The sequence below is a fragment of the Protopterus annectens genome, chromosome 9.part0, assembly GCF_019279795.1.
Source record: "Protopterus annectens isolate FY-2018-M chromosome 9.part0, PAN1.0, whole genome shotgun sequence".
Lineage (NCBI taxonomy): Eukaryota > Metazoa > Chordata > Ceratodontiformes > Protopteridae > Protopterus > Protopterus annectens.
In genome coordinates, this window is record NC_056743.1 from 621845066 (window position 1) to 621864040 (window position 18975).

At 37.5% G+C, this 18975-nt stretch overlaps 1 protein-coding gene across 3 annotated transcripts in view; it reads right to left on the reverse strand.

The window, feature by feature from the left end:
- The window catches only part of LOC122811374 (proteasome subunit beta type-7-like), a 271817-nt gene that overhangs the window by 132198 nt on the left and 120644 nt on the right, over positions 1–18975 (reverse strand). For all 3 annotated transcript variants that reach the window (XM_044083180.1, XM_044083181.1, XM_044083182.1), the window contains exons 4-6: positions 17208–17348; positions 4087–4202; positions 2390–2448 (exon numbers count right to left, since the gene is read on the reverse strand). In XM_044083180.1, the coding sequence (XP_043939115.1) occupies positions 2390–2448; positions 4087–4202; positions 17208–17348 (316 nt within the window). The remainder of the gene's footprint in view (positions 1–2389; positions 2449–4086; positions 4203–17207; positions 17349–18975) is intronic.

An 18975-nucleotide genomic window follows, 5' to 3' on the forward strand; every position in this document is an offset into this window, starting at 1 on the left:
AAATGCTTAACCTCGGCAACTTGGTTCATAAAAATTCCTCATTAACCTTAACTCTTTATGTTTGCATGTGTGGGATGAGAGAGGAAAAGAAGAGAGAGTGACATTGCTCCAAAGCAGGTGGATAAGGAACACAAATAAATCACAGCCGCTTCTATAATCCAAGGAAGATGAATGCAGTTGGCAACTGCTGGCATACACTACAGCACAAAAGAACAGAATCACGGATCTGGAAATCATGTTGTAACAGAGCAGTGAAATCTGCATTTCGTGGGTACAAAGAGATTTAAGAAATAATTACTTTGTATCCTACTTTGTATCCTTTCACAGATTCTGGAAGTAGGAGTTTGAGAGCTATGGCCTCTGAGTTGCATCTTAGGCAAATGTAGGCTGAGGGAATTAAAACACAGACCACAAGAAAGAGCTCATAGCCTTAATCTTCCAACTTAACTGCCAGACCTTTGCAGACTTCCTGTTTTTAATTAAAAAAATATATATATATATATTCTTGGTTTCTCTACATAATGTATTACGTGGCCATGGAGGTCCCTGCATTTTTATACATTAAAAAGTGAGTACAAACAATGGAGAGGAGTAATTCTATTCAGAAAAATAAACTATGCAAAGACAGTGTATACGATGCAATTTCTGATGCAAACTACAGTAAAAAAAGAGAACTTAATTAGGACCTGGAAGTTATTCACTACCAGAGAACGAAATGTGCAAACTCCCTTCACAAGAATAATCTGCTGGAAACATAATAATTTCCTGTCCTGCACTTCTACCTTTGTAAGTACCTCTACTGCATGCAGGAAGACAATGGATTCTTGATTACACTTTGTGTATTGCCACATAATTATGTATATCCACAATAAATACAGTCAAGTTAATGTCACTCCATGTCTGGGTACTTATGGAAAAAAAAAGTACAGTTTCTTAATTGTTACCCTGATGTCAACTTGCAGGTGACAAAGAGCTCATTTTACTTTTATCCCAGTATTTGATTGGATGGGGACACAGCTAGCAATATGCTACTAAAAGAGAAAGTGTAAAAAATAGTCAGAATTACTAAATTTATATGCTTTGTTTTTTCAACTCAAATGCCAGAAAATAGTTGTGAAAAGTGACTAAAGGAAGAATTATTTAAAACCTTTGGATGTTGTACTCCTTTAAGGGAAGCAGAATTTTCATAATGTAAATATTCTATTAAATGATTAATTTTATAAAATATAGTTGAATAAATGCAAAGCACTGCTTAAGAAAGCTATTAAATGGTATTATTGCACTTGTTTATATTTTCCCATTAACAGTTTCCGTAATTTGCCATTCCACAAAATGACTTTATTTTCATTCTCAGTGACATCATTTCAAATAATATAATTTAAGACTCTATTTGTAGTGTTTGGAATGGCTGGAAGTTTACCAACTTATTCCCCAACTTGCCATTGTATTTTTGTAAATTTGGTAATCTTTCTCCTTATTACCATACTGCTGATATATATGTATTTATTTAGAAAGCCTTCTAATCTCAGTCAGCATGCTACGTAAAATCTGCACATTAACATGCACATCATGTGAGGTTAAATATTTACAGTAAGTGAAAACAGAAATAGCTAAGATTTAACAAAAAGGTTTATACCCCACATTAGTGAAGTTAAGATTATATAATAAAAATAAAATGCAAGATTTATTTATTTACAGCATTCTTACCTTCCCCGCTGACTCTCTGGTAAATTTCTACAACCCCTTTTTCAATCATTCCCCACCAGTGGAGAACTAACCTTGGCACAGCCCTCATGCAGACAACCAATAGAATATTTTTTGATATGCACTCTAATGTTCCCCATTTTGTGCTGTGTTGTGTTCCTGTGGTGATTATGCAATTGATAGAGAGTAGGGCTATTATTTATTTTTGTGAATAACCATCACTCAGGTATCTCTGCACCCTTTTGATGGGCAGTTTCTACTAAGTCTTCAGTTTCTGCAGAGAACATTAGCAGAAGATGCAAGTCATAGTACACCCCTTAACCTTGCTATTAGGACATGAGAGAAGTCATTACCCCCTTCATACATCTTCCTCTCCAGCTGACTTCTCCAGTGCTTGAGCTACTATTCAAACCCAGGTCAGCAAGATCCTAGTTAGAAGTCTATCCCTCAATGCCACAGAGCAGAAAATGTCAACATTATTTAGCATATGGCATGGCAAAAAGAAATAAAACTGTAAACAGTCATTGCGGCAAACAAAACTAATAAACATTTATGACTGCTAATATCAAAATAAACTGAGATTTAAAACAATGGCATCTAGCTTTGCCTTTCTCTTTACTTTTTTGCATTAATGCTGCATTTCCTACTTCCTTTAGATGTAAGGCAGCTGGAATTACAACCTTACCTCCATATTTGCCTTGAATCGATCTTCCAGTACTGCAATGGCCGCTGAACCTCCCGATCCTGAAAAAAATTACAGTGCATTATATCATATACCAAGATAACTCAGCCCAATGCTAAGGCTCCTTGAAGTACAGATTTGACATTAGAGAAACAGCCTGCTATTAATCAGTGTATGGAATGTTACTGTAACTGGTTAGATGACACGATAGCAGTGTATTTATTAGTGAAGGCTAAAAATATAACATGGCTAAAGCATCAAGTGTCTCAAGTGTCTGGAGAGAAACTGTTGAGATATCCAATAATAAGCAGCCTGACTTCTAGAAATAACAAAACTGGTGCAATGAGTTGCCTAGCTAAGGAACCAAGCTGACACAACTTGTGCTGTATGCATATGACAAAGGATTGTAAAAGACGAGACAGAATTGTAAAGATGTTTAAGCATGGGGAATTGACTATCCCAGAGGTACAATGGTGCAGTGATTGCTTTGCTTCGTTATACTAGACAGTGTTCATAGCAACCATCAGGTATAAAATGTAGAGTATGGCAAACAGAAAGAGGAGAGTGAGAACTATGAAATGGAAAAGGAGAGAAGTGCTGGCTTCTTTCCGTACTTTGTTTTTGGTGAACACATTTCTTCTTGCAAGCAACAGGATAAAGTGATATTATTCAGGTGGGTGTAGGCAGCATGATTATTCAGACCATGATGATTCGTCCTAAAGTGAAGCCAGTCAGGAGTAACTAATGCAAAGAGGAATATTCTATTAGATTTGGGAAGACTGAAGAGAAGAAATGGTACTACAGTGCTGATTATGGATTTGTACGGACTAGCTTGGAGTCCTTGTCAAACAGCAAAGGTGGTCATCTAAACTGCAACAGCAAACAAAGAAACCTCTAATATGGAGATACTGCTGAAATGAGGAGCTCATCTGCAAATATTGCTTGAGCTGCACAATATGTTTTGAGAGATGTCAGTGGGGAAAATTAAACTAAGGAACTAAAAAAAATGTGCAGAGATCTGCAAATAATGTATACATTTATTGGACTGAGCAGAGGTAGAACATCTGTGACCACTGTTACAAAATACTCTTTCAGTTAAAAATACTCTTTCAGTTTAAAGCCTCTGGCAGCAGAATATGTTTTGGAGAGTTACAAGTGAAGTTTTCATTGTCCAAATAAAGGCTGATAGCAATTTTGGAAAACAATTTGATATACCAAAAGGGCAATACTGCTATGTTACTTACCATTTCATAATTATAGAAGGGGCTGAAGCTAAACAATAAATTCATGAGCAGCAAAAATGCATTTAAGGATGAGATAAACTGTAGAGACCAAATGTGAAGCACTGAAAAAAATACAAAGTTCTTAAGAACAAACAGCAAAATAAATTAAATGATAAATAAAACTGTTTTGTTTAATATTTGCCCAAAGTCACTGAGTGAATAGTAAATTAAAATTTGAGTTGCTTCTAAAACTGGAAGCTGTTGTGATTGTGATACTGATTTTTAGTAGTGAATTATAAAATTGGTACCCTTCAGAAATACTGCTGTTTCCCTGGTTTACTGGCCATTGTTTATCTGATGGAAAACAAATGCAGTGTGGCATGCTAACCGTATGTCTATTATTCATTCAAAAAAAAAATGGGTATTTCTCCAAAGAATAACTACAACACAGCAAGAGATTGTAAACAAGATTCTTACCCATGGCAGTGAAAGGTACTTTGTCTGTTGAACCGTGAGGATGAATGCTGTAGATGTGAGGTCCAGTGAAGTCTACCCCACCTACCAAAAGGGAGGCTCCAATGTGTCCCTGGTACCTGGGAATGGGAGTTAAAAAAGAAGATTGTTAAGAGCATACCACAGCTGCAGAATACTTGTGGTCGCAGCTCATGCCCTAAAAATCCCTGGAAAAAATAATCTATTTTTTTAGCTGCATAAAATAACACAGGAAAATCCTTTATGGTGATGGATTTAAACATGTTTGATAGTCATATAACAAAATATTGCAAAATATGCTAAGCTATTTTTATCCTTGGTTTTCATAGAAGAACAAGAATTTATATAATGCTCCATTATGCAAACAGAGTAATATACAGCAAGGTGAGGACTAATTTATGTTACTGCACTTTCAGATCTGAGAGTACCAGTCAATGGCTTACAGCATTATGTACTTTTTGTAAGTGTTCGCTCTCATCCACATACACTTCACTTTGTCGACTGGGCCAGCTGCTGCCGCTAGCCAAAATGTTCAATACCACATGCCAGTTGTAGTATATGTACAGTAAACTGCAATATTTACAAAAATGAAATGGTAGAGTATTCATTAAAATACTGGCAGGGTATGCCCAATATTTACAAAAGCAGTTTAGTTTAGTTACAACTGTCGTATAATGCAAAGCTATGTTTACACAGTCAGGTGTGCCGTCTTCTTGTTGCTGCTTTCATTAATGAGCAGTAATGCAAACCTTTACGTCTCAGTCATATATTGTTGCATTAAAGTCAAGCTGTTAGCACATGGGCAGGTCTGTCTCGTTTGTCAGAGCTAAAAATGATGGTTAGCATTATGCAACATTTCATTCTTCCCTATCTTTCTATATATGACTGTAATATATATCTATACACTCCATATATAGGCATGTGTGTATACATATATTTAAATGTATATCTATCCATCCTGAACCCCTTTTTCCCATTTTGCACATGGGGTCGGAGTGCCACTTCCACTGTAACAATTATTTCAAGCCAAGGTTTACTTGGCTAGCCCTGCCATGGTAGTTCATCCATACCACACCCTCACACCTATGGCCAATTTAGAGTGTCCAATCCACCTACTGCATGTCTTTGCAGTGTGGGAGGAAACAGGAAAACACGGAAGAAAACCCACATGACCGCAGGGAGGACATGCAGACTCCACACAGAAGGCACCCCAGCTAAGATTTGAACCGGAGAACTTCTTGCTGTGAAGCGACAACACTAACACCTGTGTCCACCCCGATATATATAGAGATAGACATATATATATAGGGTCTATTTTAGATCAGCGAATGCTTAAAAAAGTGAACGCTGATTCATCGAACTTATGTAAGCGAAAGCTTACAATCTCGAACTGTCAGAACAGCGATTTTTTTCCTAGGGAAAAAAAATCGCTGTTCGAAAACACATACACACAACACAAGCACACCAAACAAACAGCAATCCACACACATACACCTAAAATCTCATACCTAACCCTACACTAAACTATACACACACCACTAACTATCCACTTACCTTAACCCAAACCCTAACCCTAAGGTCCGTCACTATCGCACACTCACCTCACTCTCTCCCTAACCCTAACTCACCTAACCTGCCCAAACCCTCACATCCACACAATCGCACACATACCTAACCCGCGCCCTAACCCTAACTCACCTAACCCTCCCTAACACTAACATCCACACAATCGCACACTTACCTGAATCCGACCCATAACTTTTCACCACAGCACTTAAAATACTGAAGCAACAGAAACGGACAACCGAATTCTTTCCCTAGGAAAAAATTCTAGTTTCTGCTGCTTCGGTATTTTAAACATTCGCTTACCTAAGTTTGCTGAATCAGCGTTCACTTTTTTAAGCATTCGCTGATCTAATATAGACCCTATAGATATATATATATATATATATATATATATATATATATATATATATATATATAAATTTCAGTCACAGCATAGGAGAAATATATAGAAAAATAGTAGTGTAACTTACTCATACAAGCAGTATAAATAGAGCACCATTCAGTAATTTGCACATGGAGTAATTGATTACAGACAAGTGATCAGGTCCTGAGTTTCTTATAAACAGACTTGTAGATAGTAATGAATATCTGTGTAAGTAGGGGAAGGCTAACTGAAGGAGAGAATTAGTAACACTAGTGGAGGTGGTGTGAAAAGGGGAGTAGTGCAAGGGCAAGAGTGTCTGTGTGGCCTGTAGTCATGGCTGGCTATTGTGGTTAAGAGAGTAGGTGAAAGCTTGCTGTACAGTAAACTCTTAGTTAAGCGGCACCCATGGGGATTGGTAAATGCTGGATAACTGTAGTTTCTGGTTGCTTGAGAGTGACTATTAAAATAGGCCTGACTAATACTATACCCTATACTATTTCTTTGGTTTGATGTGCTCTCAGAGTGGGGAGAGAGAGAATTTATTTCTATCTTCCTTTTTTAAAACTCTAAAAATGTAAAATATGTTTCTCCAGGGAGGAGGGGACAGAAAGTGCAACACATGAAAATTGTTGTGTATTTCTTGGATTTTTTTTTGCTGGTCACTTGAAAGTGCTGGTTGCTTGAGTTCCGGTTAACTGAGTTTACTCTAGTTATATTATAAGGATACCTATAATCAATATACTGTTTGGTCTTGCAAATGGGCTATTAAGTGGACCTTAATTTTGTTTGTAGTCAGAGATTTTGTGGAGATCGGGTGGGGGTGAATTTCACAGTTTGCTCTCTATTATGGACAAGGCATGTTTTGTGGTAGAGTGTTTTACTTTAGACATGGTAAGCATGTGGGCATTATTTGTTTGAGCATGAAGTTTGTAGCAAGCATCTCTAATACCCTGCTAGCTAGAGAAGGTGAAGAATGTATAGTGACTTGTAAACTACACAGAGGAATAGTAACTCAGCTCCCTCTTTTACAGGGAGCCACGTGGCCTTTTCGAGTATTATGCAGTGGTGCTGCTAAGTGAGAGAATCATGGAATGGCAGATTTTGTTTGAGAGCATTTGGAGGGTTTTTAGGGTTCTTAGTGGATGAGGATGCCTGGAGAGGTAGGGCATATTCTAGCTGAGGCTGTAGAACATTTTTCTATATGGCTTTTATTTCATCAGATATGAATGATTTTCAGATTTGAAAGCAGTCTAAAAGAGTATGATTTATTTTGGCTTTTATGCTCTCCATATAGAGTGATATGTTTAAGCAGGAATTAAGTCTTATTGCAAGCTACTTTAAGGAACTGGCACATTTATTTGGAGTGCATATGAGAAAAGGGTTGTAAGAGGAGACAGTTTTCTAAGCTTATGTGAGGATCCCTATATATTTTATGTACAGGGAAAAATGGAGCCGACTTTGAAATGTTGCATTAACGCTATGCATCATCTTTAGAACTGATGAAATAAACAGACCTGCCCATGTGCTTATTGCTTGACTTGAATGCATTGTGAGTAGCTTGCTGAGTGCCCATATGTGTAGTATATTTAGAGAAGTTTGATGGTTGTCAAGGATTCCTTTGTGGTTGGTAGCAGAGTGATACAGGACAATGACATAGACGTAGAGAATGTTGTTGGAGATTTTCATTGCAGGGGTAATTAATGAAGATGTTGAAATGTGCAGATATAAGGACAGATCCTTGAAGGATAAATTTTGTATTTAATGCAGTAGGCCCTATTGGTCAAATAAATATGGAACCACTGTACTCTGAAGGATCTAAAACTGGTATGTGTCACAGTGGAGATGGAGTGTGGTTAACTGAATCAAATGTTTTGGTAAGGTCGCAAAAAGTGCTGATGTAAAAAGGCCTTATTTTGTTCTAGTGAATATACATGCATACATGCAAATATTTCAAGTAATGTCTTTCGGCTTTTCCTGGTTAGGGGTCGCCACAGCAGAACTCTGGTCCGCTAATGATTGCCAGTGGATTTTTATAGGGCCAAGTTGCCAGCCCGCTGCCCAACCTTCAAAGAAGGCACACCTATTCATGCTCGCACCTACCTGCATGTCTTTATACATCATTCGACCATGGGGAGGACATGTAAACTCCACAGAGAAGGTGCTCCAGCTGAGAATTGAATGGGAGAACCTCTTCCTGTGAGGTGACAACGCTAACTGCTGTACCACCGCGGCCACATGCAAATATTTCAAGCACAATCATAAACGCCATTCTACCCTGCCAATATACCAAAGCAGTTGTTCCCATAATAAGTGTCCAGGCTGTTCTTAAAATATCTAAACTAGTGCTTGCTTTAATGTAGTTTGGTAGTCTGTTCCATGCATTAGTCGTTTTCTTAGAGAGTCAATTAGTACATTTTTCTTTCCTATAGACTCTTCTACATAGGTTGTCTGATGATTCTCTACTACTTTTTGAAAACCCCAAACATTCCCAGAGATAGTTGTTTTTAAATGCCTTACATACCTGAATAAGATCTCCTCTTAAACATCTATGAGACAATGTACAAGTTCAGATATTTAAGTCTTTCATAATAACTTAAATGTTCACATCCACGGATGCTCTTAGTATATTTCCACTGTACTCTTTCCAGTGTACTCATGCTTTCTTTCTTATAAGGGTTCCATATTAGTATTCTATACTCATGTTTGGATCTAATGTAATTAACAAACAATGTATTCATCATTTCTGATTTCCTAGACTTTATAAATGTTTTATACAACCTACAGTTCTAAAAATATCTTTAACCAATTGTTTGTTATGGTTAGAAAATCTCAAAGCTGAATCTACGCACATACCCAAATCTTTAAATGAAGCTACAGTTTTAGTCACTGTGTTCTGTACTAAATATTCATCTGTTATGTCCCAAATCTCATATGGCCAAAAGAGTTCTCATATCACTTCACTTCCCTGGTTAGCAACTGTGAAATAAATAATACAAAAGAAAGAAAGACTTGTCTAAAACCTTCAACACAGTTTGTCACAGCAAACTTCTTTAAATGTCTTTACTAGGTCTGTCTAAGCACACTCTCCTATACATCAAAATCTACTTGGTCTCATAGGTATCACTCAGTAAAATGGCACTCCACCCTCTATCCATACCTCCCAGTCACCACCACTGTACCACAAGGCTCTACTCCTTGTCCCCCCATTTTTAACATTTTCACCAACACCCTCCACACATCCACACAACAGGCTTCCCTAATACAATACATAGATGAATCCACCCTCACATGCACATCAGATAAACTGGCACATTTCCAAAAAATTACTCAGGAATTGAATCATGATATTGTAACTCAACTCATGCCCAGCATAAAAAAGCACTACTGTTTCTCCCCAAGTCTCTGTCTCATGAAAAAAAAAATTATCAGGGATGATATTGGATGATAATGTTAAATTCAACATGCATATACAAAGCTGAATTAAAAACAAATCACTAAAAACTAGGGATCTTTATGCTGCCAAAAACTTTCTCACCAATGCAACTAAAACTACACTTGCCACTATTTATTGCCTCCCCTCACTACTTTATGACACCCCCATGCTTACTAACCTTCTGGCATCACAAAAAGCAAAACTTGAACAATGCTATAATAAAATTGCTAATCTTGCAGCAAATATCCCTTTCAGAAATTGTTCAGCACTACCACACCAACTTACATACTCACAGCTTCTTAACACCTAAAAAATCCCAGCATCCATCTGCTTGTCCAGCACTAAACACCATTCTGCACAACTCTGTTCCCACATTGTCATTATGATCCAGTAAACAAAAACTCCTGTTTGTCCACAAGCCTATCAAATCTGAAGTGTGTAGTGTGTACTCATACCAAATTGCTAAGGTCTGGAATTCTTCCTGTATCCATAAGGTGTATACCCTCCCTCCAGTCTTTTAAAACCATTCTGAAAGACTTACTAACCAAAATCTGGCTCTCTTCTTGCTCAAGGCCATGATAAAGCATATTTGTAAATATGAACATTCATAGCTTACAACTCCTTACCCCCCTTCACTCACTTCTAACTTTGTTTTCTATCCTAACTCTCTGTCTAAATATGCCATTACATACCACAGAGCTCATCAATATCTACAGGTTTTTCATTCTGTACTTTCATTCAAACTGCGGTGGTGGTGCTGTGGTAGCGTTGTCACCTCACAGTAAAACGTTGTCCTGTTCGATTCTCAGCTAAAGCGTCTTCTGTGTGGAGACATGCGTGAATGGAAATACTTTCTTTGAAGGTTGTGCATCAGGGCTGGCAACTCGGCACGTAAAAATCTTCTGCCAATCATTAGCGGACCGGAGTTCTGCTGTGGCGACCCCTAACCGGGAAAAGCCGAAAGACACAACAACTTTCATTCAAACTTGGCATTTGGTGCTTGTATGAATAACAAATGGAAGATATGTCACTGGCTTTTGTTTGATTCACACTAACTCCTCAAACTGAAGCATATTGTAGACTAAGTTTATTTTCCTCTGCAGCATGCGCAAATGTGGCACACTGCTCCTTCCCATGCTTCTCAGATATGCTGCTCTTGCAATCAGGAGTAAATTAAATTTCTTAGCCTACGGTTTCCAATTTTCACAGAGGTTCTTCCCTTTAGGAAAAGTTTTCCTAGGGGCTGTTGTTGCACCATTTCTCAGTGGATAAGGATACAGATTTGTCTTGCTTTTCATGCCTCAGTTATGGTCTCACTTAAGATGCCACACACATATAGATTTACATTTAGAGAAAATGAAGATGGACAAGAGACAATTTCATGCCAGATTTTCTTATTTACTTAAAAGGCTATGTACATGAACGCAGACTATGAGGCACATACTGATACTCTGAAGACAACTAGATGCAATAATTTCTTAAATAATGATACCTACTGATCCCCTATAAAGAGTGGGAAGTACCAATTTATTTAAAAAGCACTAGTTGTGGTGAACAGATGTATAAATCTCACTCACAGAATAAAAACACTTAAATATGCCTAACTGAGCTCAGTTTTAATACAGGTTTATGCTAACCTGGCTTTGGCCAGGAAAGCTACCTGCTTTCAACATATCCATTTATTTTCATACAGCTCCAAATCCCCCCTCCCCCTTTTCTGATTTCCATGTAAAACATGTGACATTACAAAATTAAATTCATGAGTGTAATCAGTTTCTTCAATATGCTTATTTATCCTTTGTTGACTGGATTAGTCCCATTAGACTAGTGACCTCTTTTCAAGAGAGAACCAAAGTGCCATTTATAGAAATAGTGGAAGTTTCGACCGGGACATTGGGTAACTTCCTCTACTTCTTTTTTATAGGTGCTGTAGGATCTTTTACCTCCACTTATGCTACCTCTAACTCAGGCAGATGGGGTCTCAGTTTAACATCTCATCCGAAGCACAGTATACTCAGGAGTGCATCACTACAGTGTCAGTACTGAAAATGAACATATAAATCCAGAGGTGGGAATAGAACATACAGCCTTCTAATCATTCAGCATCAAAGACAAGTATGCTACCTATTGCACCAGTGACACTGACTAATCAATAGCCCTAGGGGATAATTTCCTTCTAATTTCAAATAAATATGCTCAAGTACTATTTAACATTTTTCAGTTGGACTTGCTAACATAAAATGCAGAACATACTAAACATATAACCAAATAAACATGTTATGAATCAAAATCAGCATCACTGGATATATTAAAAAAAATAATTCTGTACAGAAATCTGCACTGCTGACATTTATGGCATGGGACTGTGCCAGTTTTCTGATTTATTGTAGTTTTGTGAAATTCATCTCTGTGTAATATAAGTTATGCTTTAAATTATCAGAGCTTACTAGAGAGACAGATATGTCTCCCAGAGACTGCCTTTTCTCTGAAATAGATTTTCTGTTCACTTAAAACAGAGATCCTCAATACCCTAGTCAAATGCAGCCTAGATAAGTGGATGGGAGACTGCAAATTTACCCCTGGGGTGGCACCCATCCCTCATGGACAGGGGTAGCAAGTGTTGATCACATACCCGCTCTGTTCATAAATTCGTTCTGCCAACTACCCAAAAAAGAACAAATGGGGATACTTGGGATTAACACGGCTAGCCTTGTAAAGGCTCTAAGGTCGCTAGCCTAGTAACCTCCTATGAACTTGCGAACCTATGAAAGAGAATAAAGGCTGGTCTGTTAAATATTGCACAACCTTCTTTAAGAAAGAATGATTGGCAAACACATTTCCTACTTATATCCTGCTTATCACTGGTACATCCATTATATGTAATAATGATCCTATAATATTGGTTATGTGGAGGTGTTTAAGGAATACAATCATTAATCTCAGAAACAAATGATTTTGCAATGCAAGACAGTTCTATAATAGCATAATTTGTTTATTGTAGCATTTCACGGTCATACCCTCTTGTCCAAACTTCTCCCGTCATGATATCTAACTGTTCTAAAAAAAAAAAAAAAAACTTCTCATTAGTATTGTCTTGAAGCTCTTATGATTTAATTTTTAATAATATTATTGGATATATGTTGGGAGCACATACTAGTACTAAACATGTTGCGTTTGTTTTCTTGTGCACTGAAGTGATAGTGGTGCCATCTAGTGGGTGACTTTGTGAACTATCAAACAGACTAACACTGTCCTGTGCGTCAATCTTTAACTTTGGTGATAGGAAGATAATTAACAAAAGCTACTCTAAAAAAAAAAAAAAAAAGCTACTCTACATCTTCTTTTCCTTCTGCAATAAAAAGATGCCATAGGATAATAGGAAATATATGGCAACTATGCCTTGTGACCATTTATAAATTGCCAGTACAAACCTTCAGACTGAACCTCCTCTATCAAGGAAAGTCAGACAGTAAAACCAGGGGTGAATTTTTGAATACCCATCCAATTGTCCAGTTCTCATCCGAAGGAAGATAGCATATTACTCTGCTTAATTTGCTACGGAAGTTTAGTCAAGATGTGGGAAAGGTACTGTGTAACGAGTCTGCAGCTGGTGCAGAAAGTTAGGGAGCTGTTTCTTGTACTCCATTTGTCCGGGGTTTGATTCCCTCAGCTTCCAATGCCTAAATGTGTCATTCTGAGCAAGTCACTTAACCAGCCAGTGCTCCTGGGCTGAGTCTCAAAAAAGTCCTTGGAGATCAGTGCTCTGCCCCTAGTAAACAAACACAAATAAAAATAAATAACCCTGTCTGTCCACCTTGTTGCACAAATCTTCAGGTGAAAATTTAGATATCTTGTTTTTGTATTTGTAGGACTATTTCATTTGTGCAGAGAGACAAAAGATTTTGGGCTATTAGATCCCAAATGGCTTGGAAGGAAAGGCATAGGTCTCCTCTCAGGAGTATATAAGACACTGAATAAAGGGACACCACTTCCAGTCTTTTCTGATGACTTAGGATTTTTAAGCCAAGTGATCTTCTTACTTAAGAACCTCTGGGGCTGTTCTAGTTGTTTTGATATGTCTAGTGAGGTACATCCTAAAGGAGGCATTGCATTCGATAATTGTCCTAATCAATGCAGTATATAATGGGATAATGCGCTCTTTGACTCTAGAAGATACCCCTGTGGTGATCAGCTGCACTATGTTGAAAGACTTTCTGCCTTCTATTTTTACATGATGATCATAGTAAAGGAAATTATCAACTCAAGTATCAAGGTCTGTAACAACATCCTAATTTTGTAGTGGGATAATATCTATGACAGATGTTGGGGAAAGATGGCTTTCCAAATGCAACTATGTCACACTTTTTAGCATTTAATTTAAGCCCAGTTTTAGCACACCAGGTGTTTACAACACAAGTACAAGTTCTAGTTCCTAGAAGATCCTAGAGATCTCTATAAAAATGATATGGTCCACATCAGCTATGGAGACGGAATCACAGGAGAGCCTCAAGGCTGGGCATTTTTTTTTTGAGACTTCTGCCACTGATCAGAGCTACTTTAACATTATTCTGTTTTGAATTTGATATGTTAAGTTAAACTGGATGTCCATCAAGTGGACTATACCTGAAAAGGCACTATGGAGCAGAAGAATTGTTGGCTTTTATAGCACCTGGGGCTGTCTCCAAACTAGTACCATGCCTCCCCCAGTTCTTCATTGAAAGAGCAAAAAATCATGACCATTATATGTTTTTCACTGGAACAGCAGAAAAAAAACAAGTCTGCACTGTTACAATAGGCTGGCTCTCCCAGCCAGGTACATACCCCCTCCCTGCCCCAGCTTTTCACTGCAAAAAAAAAAAGGTCTGATTCATTCAAAACGACTAGCTCTCCAAGCCAGCCAGATACATGCCCCCCCCATACACACACACACACACACACACACACACACACACACACACACACACACACACACACTTGAACTTTTCATTGGAAGAGCAATAAAAATAAACAGTCAAAAAAAAAAAAAAAAGACAAGGTTCATTTTCTTACTCTGGCTTCTTGCTACAGCTTTCTCCACAGTAATAGGTGATGTGCTGAGCACCTTTCTATACTGACATTCGAACATGCCATTACAGAAACAACTTGCAGAATACAAAAACTGCACTTCAGGATTGCACCCCCTAAAACCGTGAGCTCCAGGACTGCTGCCCCTTTTGCCCCACCTTTGATACACTATTGCTATGAGATAGCAAAGGCTTTATCCAGTATGCAAAAGCCTTGGAGCAAGAGGTGTAGACCATCCTTGGCAAAGCAAGTAGGACTGTCGAGTACTTTATCCCATATTGGATCCCCCTGGGATGATACCAACAATTTAGCAAATTGTCAAAGTCAATTATCTTTTCTTTGTACCTATAAATCATTCTTAGAGAAGGAAGAATTCCACTCAACACCAGAGGATTGCCTGCATTTGGAACATGTATGGAGAATTCTTATGTATCTCTCTGCATATCCCTCAGGATATTATGCTCAAAACCATTCACACCAGTATTATGCTCAAAGCCATTCACACCAGTATGGACCACCAACATGTTGCAGTCATATTTGCCAGGCAAAAGGCCCTTAAGGGCACTTGAGATGCCAAAGACCCTGGTACTTGAAAGAAAACTCACAGTCCCCTGACTTTGTCTAACATAGTCAGAATTGAATTATTGTGTGTTGACTATAGTCACCATTCGCTAAAATTTATTTATTTATAAAGTGTTTTTGTGTACTGGATCTGAGATGATTGGGTGTCATTTACAACTACCAATAATCACCTGAAAAGTGAACAATTATTAACTCTTAACTCACTAAGAACACAAAATACTTGTAAAACAACAACTTTTCAAAAAACAAATTTCATGCTTCAAAAACAAAACACTTCAGCCAAGTGAATATATTATCATATGAATTTGCAAAAAGGGTTCCTATGGCTATATCCCATTTTTCGTAAACAAATTTGCTCTTGGGAAAGAAAGGCATTGCTTTGTAAAACAAGCAATAATCATTTCATAAACTGTGTTGATAAACTTATTGAACCAACTTGCTTCTTTACTCAAATACAAACTGAGTCAATCCCAGATTAAATTGGAATTACTCTAATCAATGAATCTACATTCAAAGGTACAAAAATGCAGTTTTGCTAAAAATGCTAGTTATGCCATATCTATTTATTTAAAGAGCATTTACAGTCCCTGATGAACCTCTCTCCTTTGACTACATGGAGATGGTTTCAGTCTACCATTCCTACACTGAAACTGAAGATCTCATTGATTATTTGTATTTTTTTATGCGTTTTCAGCAGACCATAGCGTATCAGTAGTAATATAATTACTAAACCGGATATACATTGCACAATTAACTTTTGAAATGATCTTAAACGATTGATGGCTTCCAGTTTCTGTGTGAGTATTGGTATCACTCCATAATTCATGTATCCACTCTTGGCAATCCTTTTTAATGCAATTGGGCTATCACATCTGTGTGCCTCTTTAGATCAGTACCATCATTATTTGTAAGTGAATGAATATAATTCCTCTCAATTTACATCACATTATTGCAAAAATAATGTGCCTTTACATTACAGAATCATGAATTTCATATACACAAACATTCTGGAAGGCATCAACGATGGGATGACTAACTGGAAATAAAGTACTCCGTTTTCGTAATGTAACACTGTCAAAAAGTTGTTAGTACAAAAATCTTTTAAAATTCAAGTTCCTTGTAATTCTTCTTAACTCGGTCAAACTATCAGAGAAATTGACATAATAAGCAGGAATAAAAGTCAATCTTCAGAACCAACAGTTTCACTGGAGATAACTTTGTCTCATTAATAACAGTATTGTTCTGATTTACCTTCATTACTGTCATCTGATTCTCAATATGGAGCCTTCCTATGCTTTCCTGGCCATCCTTAGGGCACTATAAATATACATTTGAAACAGACTTAAAAATGGATCCCCAAAACGATTCATTGATGAAATGTTATTCACATCCACTCATGCTGGTGTTCTCTCTCTTGTTTAGTCTAAGAATCATTTTCTGTAGCTGGTGATGCACTTTTCAGGACATCGCTAGGAGCTTTCACAATTATTTGAGGTTTCCACTATGCACTGATGTTGGTGATGACTTTGACCAAATTACATCCAAGAAAAAAAAAGTCAAGTTTTAAAATTATTCAAGTGTCATAGTAATTCCCTACATGGGTATGTGCATTTCATGGAAATGCTGTCCATATATGGCACTGGTGGCTTCAAGCATTAAATGTCATACTACAATGCAGTGCAGTCATGCAGGCACTCTGCGCTAGCACTTGTATATCTGGGGTAGCCATCTTGTCTCCACAAGAGGATGTTTATGTGATACAGATACCTATTGTATCTCCCTGATAGTGGAAAGGTGACCACTGACTGCTTAGTCCTACCCCTCTCAGCTGACCTCTCAGGAACCATATTTACTACTATACTCTCTTCATCAGTACAGCCTGTTTTCATTTTTATTTATTTATGCATTCATTCCCCTTTAAAACGTTTGCATCTCTGTAATGCACACTTTCTTTTCTGGATGCAATGAACTCAGACAATCTTCTACAACAAAAACAACATAAAAACTCTAGCAGAGCTTCAATAGTGAGAATTAACACAATATTCTCAGGATGGGAGCATATATTAAATGACAAAAATGAGATTTAAAGATACCCACCTAAACAACATCTGCTTTATCATTCGGTTTACAGTGGCAACACGGGGCTGGCGGCCTGTGGATAGAGCATGCAGTTCCATGTTGGAGGAGATCAACTGGGTTGTTATCTCAGCATCTGCTGCTACACCAGCACCACAACAACTGGAAGAGAATACAAAGCAATAAAGTCTACAATGTAAACTAAGTGTTATAGAAGGAAGAATCTTGGATATATAAGATAAAATTAAAAATGATCTACAACCATAGATATGATGAGAAATGAAACATATCTTAATGCAGTCACATTTTTGTCTAGAGCTGTATTAAAATAATTCTGATCATACCTAGAGATGTCCTTACACCAGAAATAATTCCATGCAGCATTATGCATGAATTTGCTAGACAAGGTTAATCACGTTCTTGTTGCTCTCTTGTGTGTCTGGACCACTTCCTTAGTGTCAGTCATTACTAGGTCCAAAAAGATATGTTAAATTTCCCTATACTTCTAATGCAATGAAGCAAAATCAGGCTTGAAACATTTGAAATTTAAGTTTTTCCTACTTGGGGTTTTTTAGAATTATTTTTCATGCAGTATTGTTATCATTGCCACTGCCATGATGCCACAACAATAATTTAAAGAGGTGACCTACAGAAGATGAAGAGTTTAAGGAATTATATGCTCATCAAATGCTAAAGCAAAGGCTAGATTGCTAGATGGCCATAGTACAAAGACACAGCCGTTGGAGCTTCTTCTAAAGATTTACCCTTTTAATCACCTTCACCTCATTCCCATCAAAAGTCAAAGGATGTCTAAGATGGTCAGCAGTCCACCAAGCTAGGTAAACCTTCTTCTAGATCTGCTTACAATCATCACAGCTGACTTTTCAAATTTCTGGATCATCATTCATCTCAGCTATTTCTCAGACCCTTCTTGCCTGATGTGTTCCTGCTGCAGATCATGGGTTAGAGGTAATGCAATTCTTAACTGAAGGCTGTTAAGGGTCCTTCCACACCTACGTTTGTTGCAATGCCGGTTGCAATTTTCTCCCCAAGATCATAAAGCAAACAAGATCCCTGTCACTCCAGGAGCTAAGCTTTCTCCTTGACCTACAGTAGACTACCTGTTCTAGCAATGCTTACTGAGACTGGTTTATTTTTTCCGTTGTCTCAAGCCTTTTCTTTCCTGCTACCATTTTGTTGCACCCAAAACTCAAGCTTTTCTTCATTATAATACATAAACTCTGTCATTGAACAACTTACTCAAATAGTGTTATACAAAAATGAAACCATTTTATTTACCTATATAAACTATTGGCTAATAACATTAAAATAATGCTTTTGAGTTAGTTGCAGCTCCTTGGCATCCAGTGAATAGCATGCTAGCCACTCATCCTATACTCTGCAAATGTGAGTGCCCCCCTCGGGATCAGCCACCTTTGAAAACACCCTTACTGCAAGAGCATGTCCCAAGTTTGACTTTTCAATAAATAATACATTTAACCTGCAGTTTTGAAAATCAAGGAAAAACATCTAAACTCAGTAGCATGGGGATTATAGTGCCTAACAAAGTTTTGTAACTTACAGCCTTATATATTTTCAAGCAAAACAGGAGCAGTTTTTTTATCTTATCTTGTAACACTAGCACTGACCTTTGGCATTATACTGCAGCTGATAGTTTTTTCAGCTGCTTAGTCTGTTTCTCATAGTTGGTGGCCAGGTATTTCTGATCACTGCACTCTGTTTTCTGTTCTTAAACACCCATTACTTTATCTAAACGTAGCACCACTCA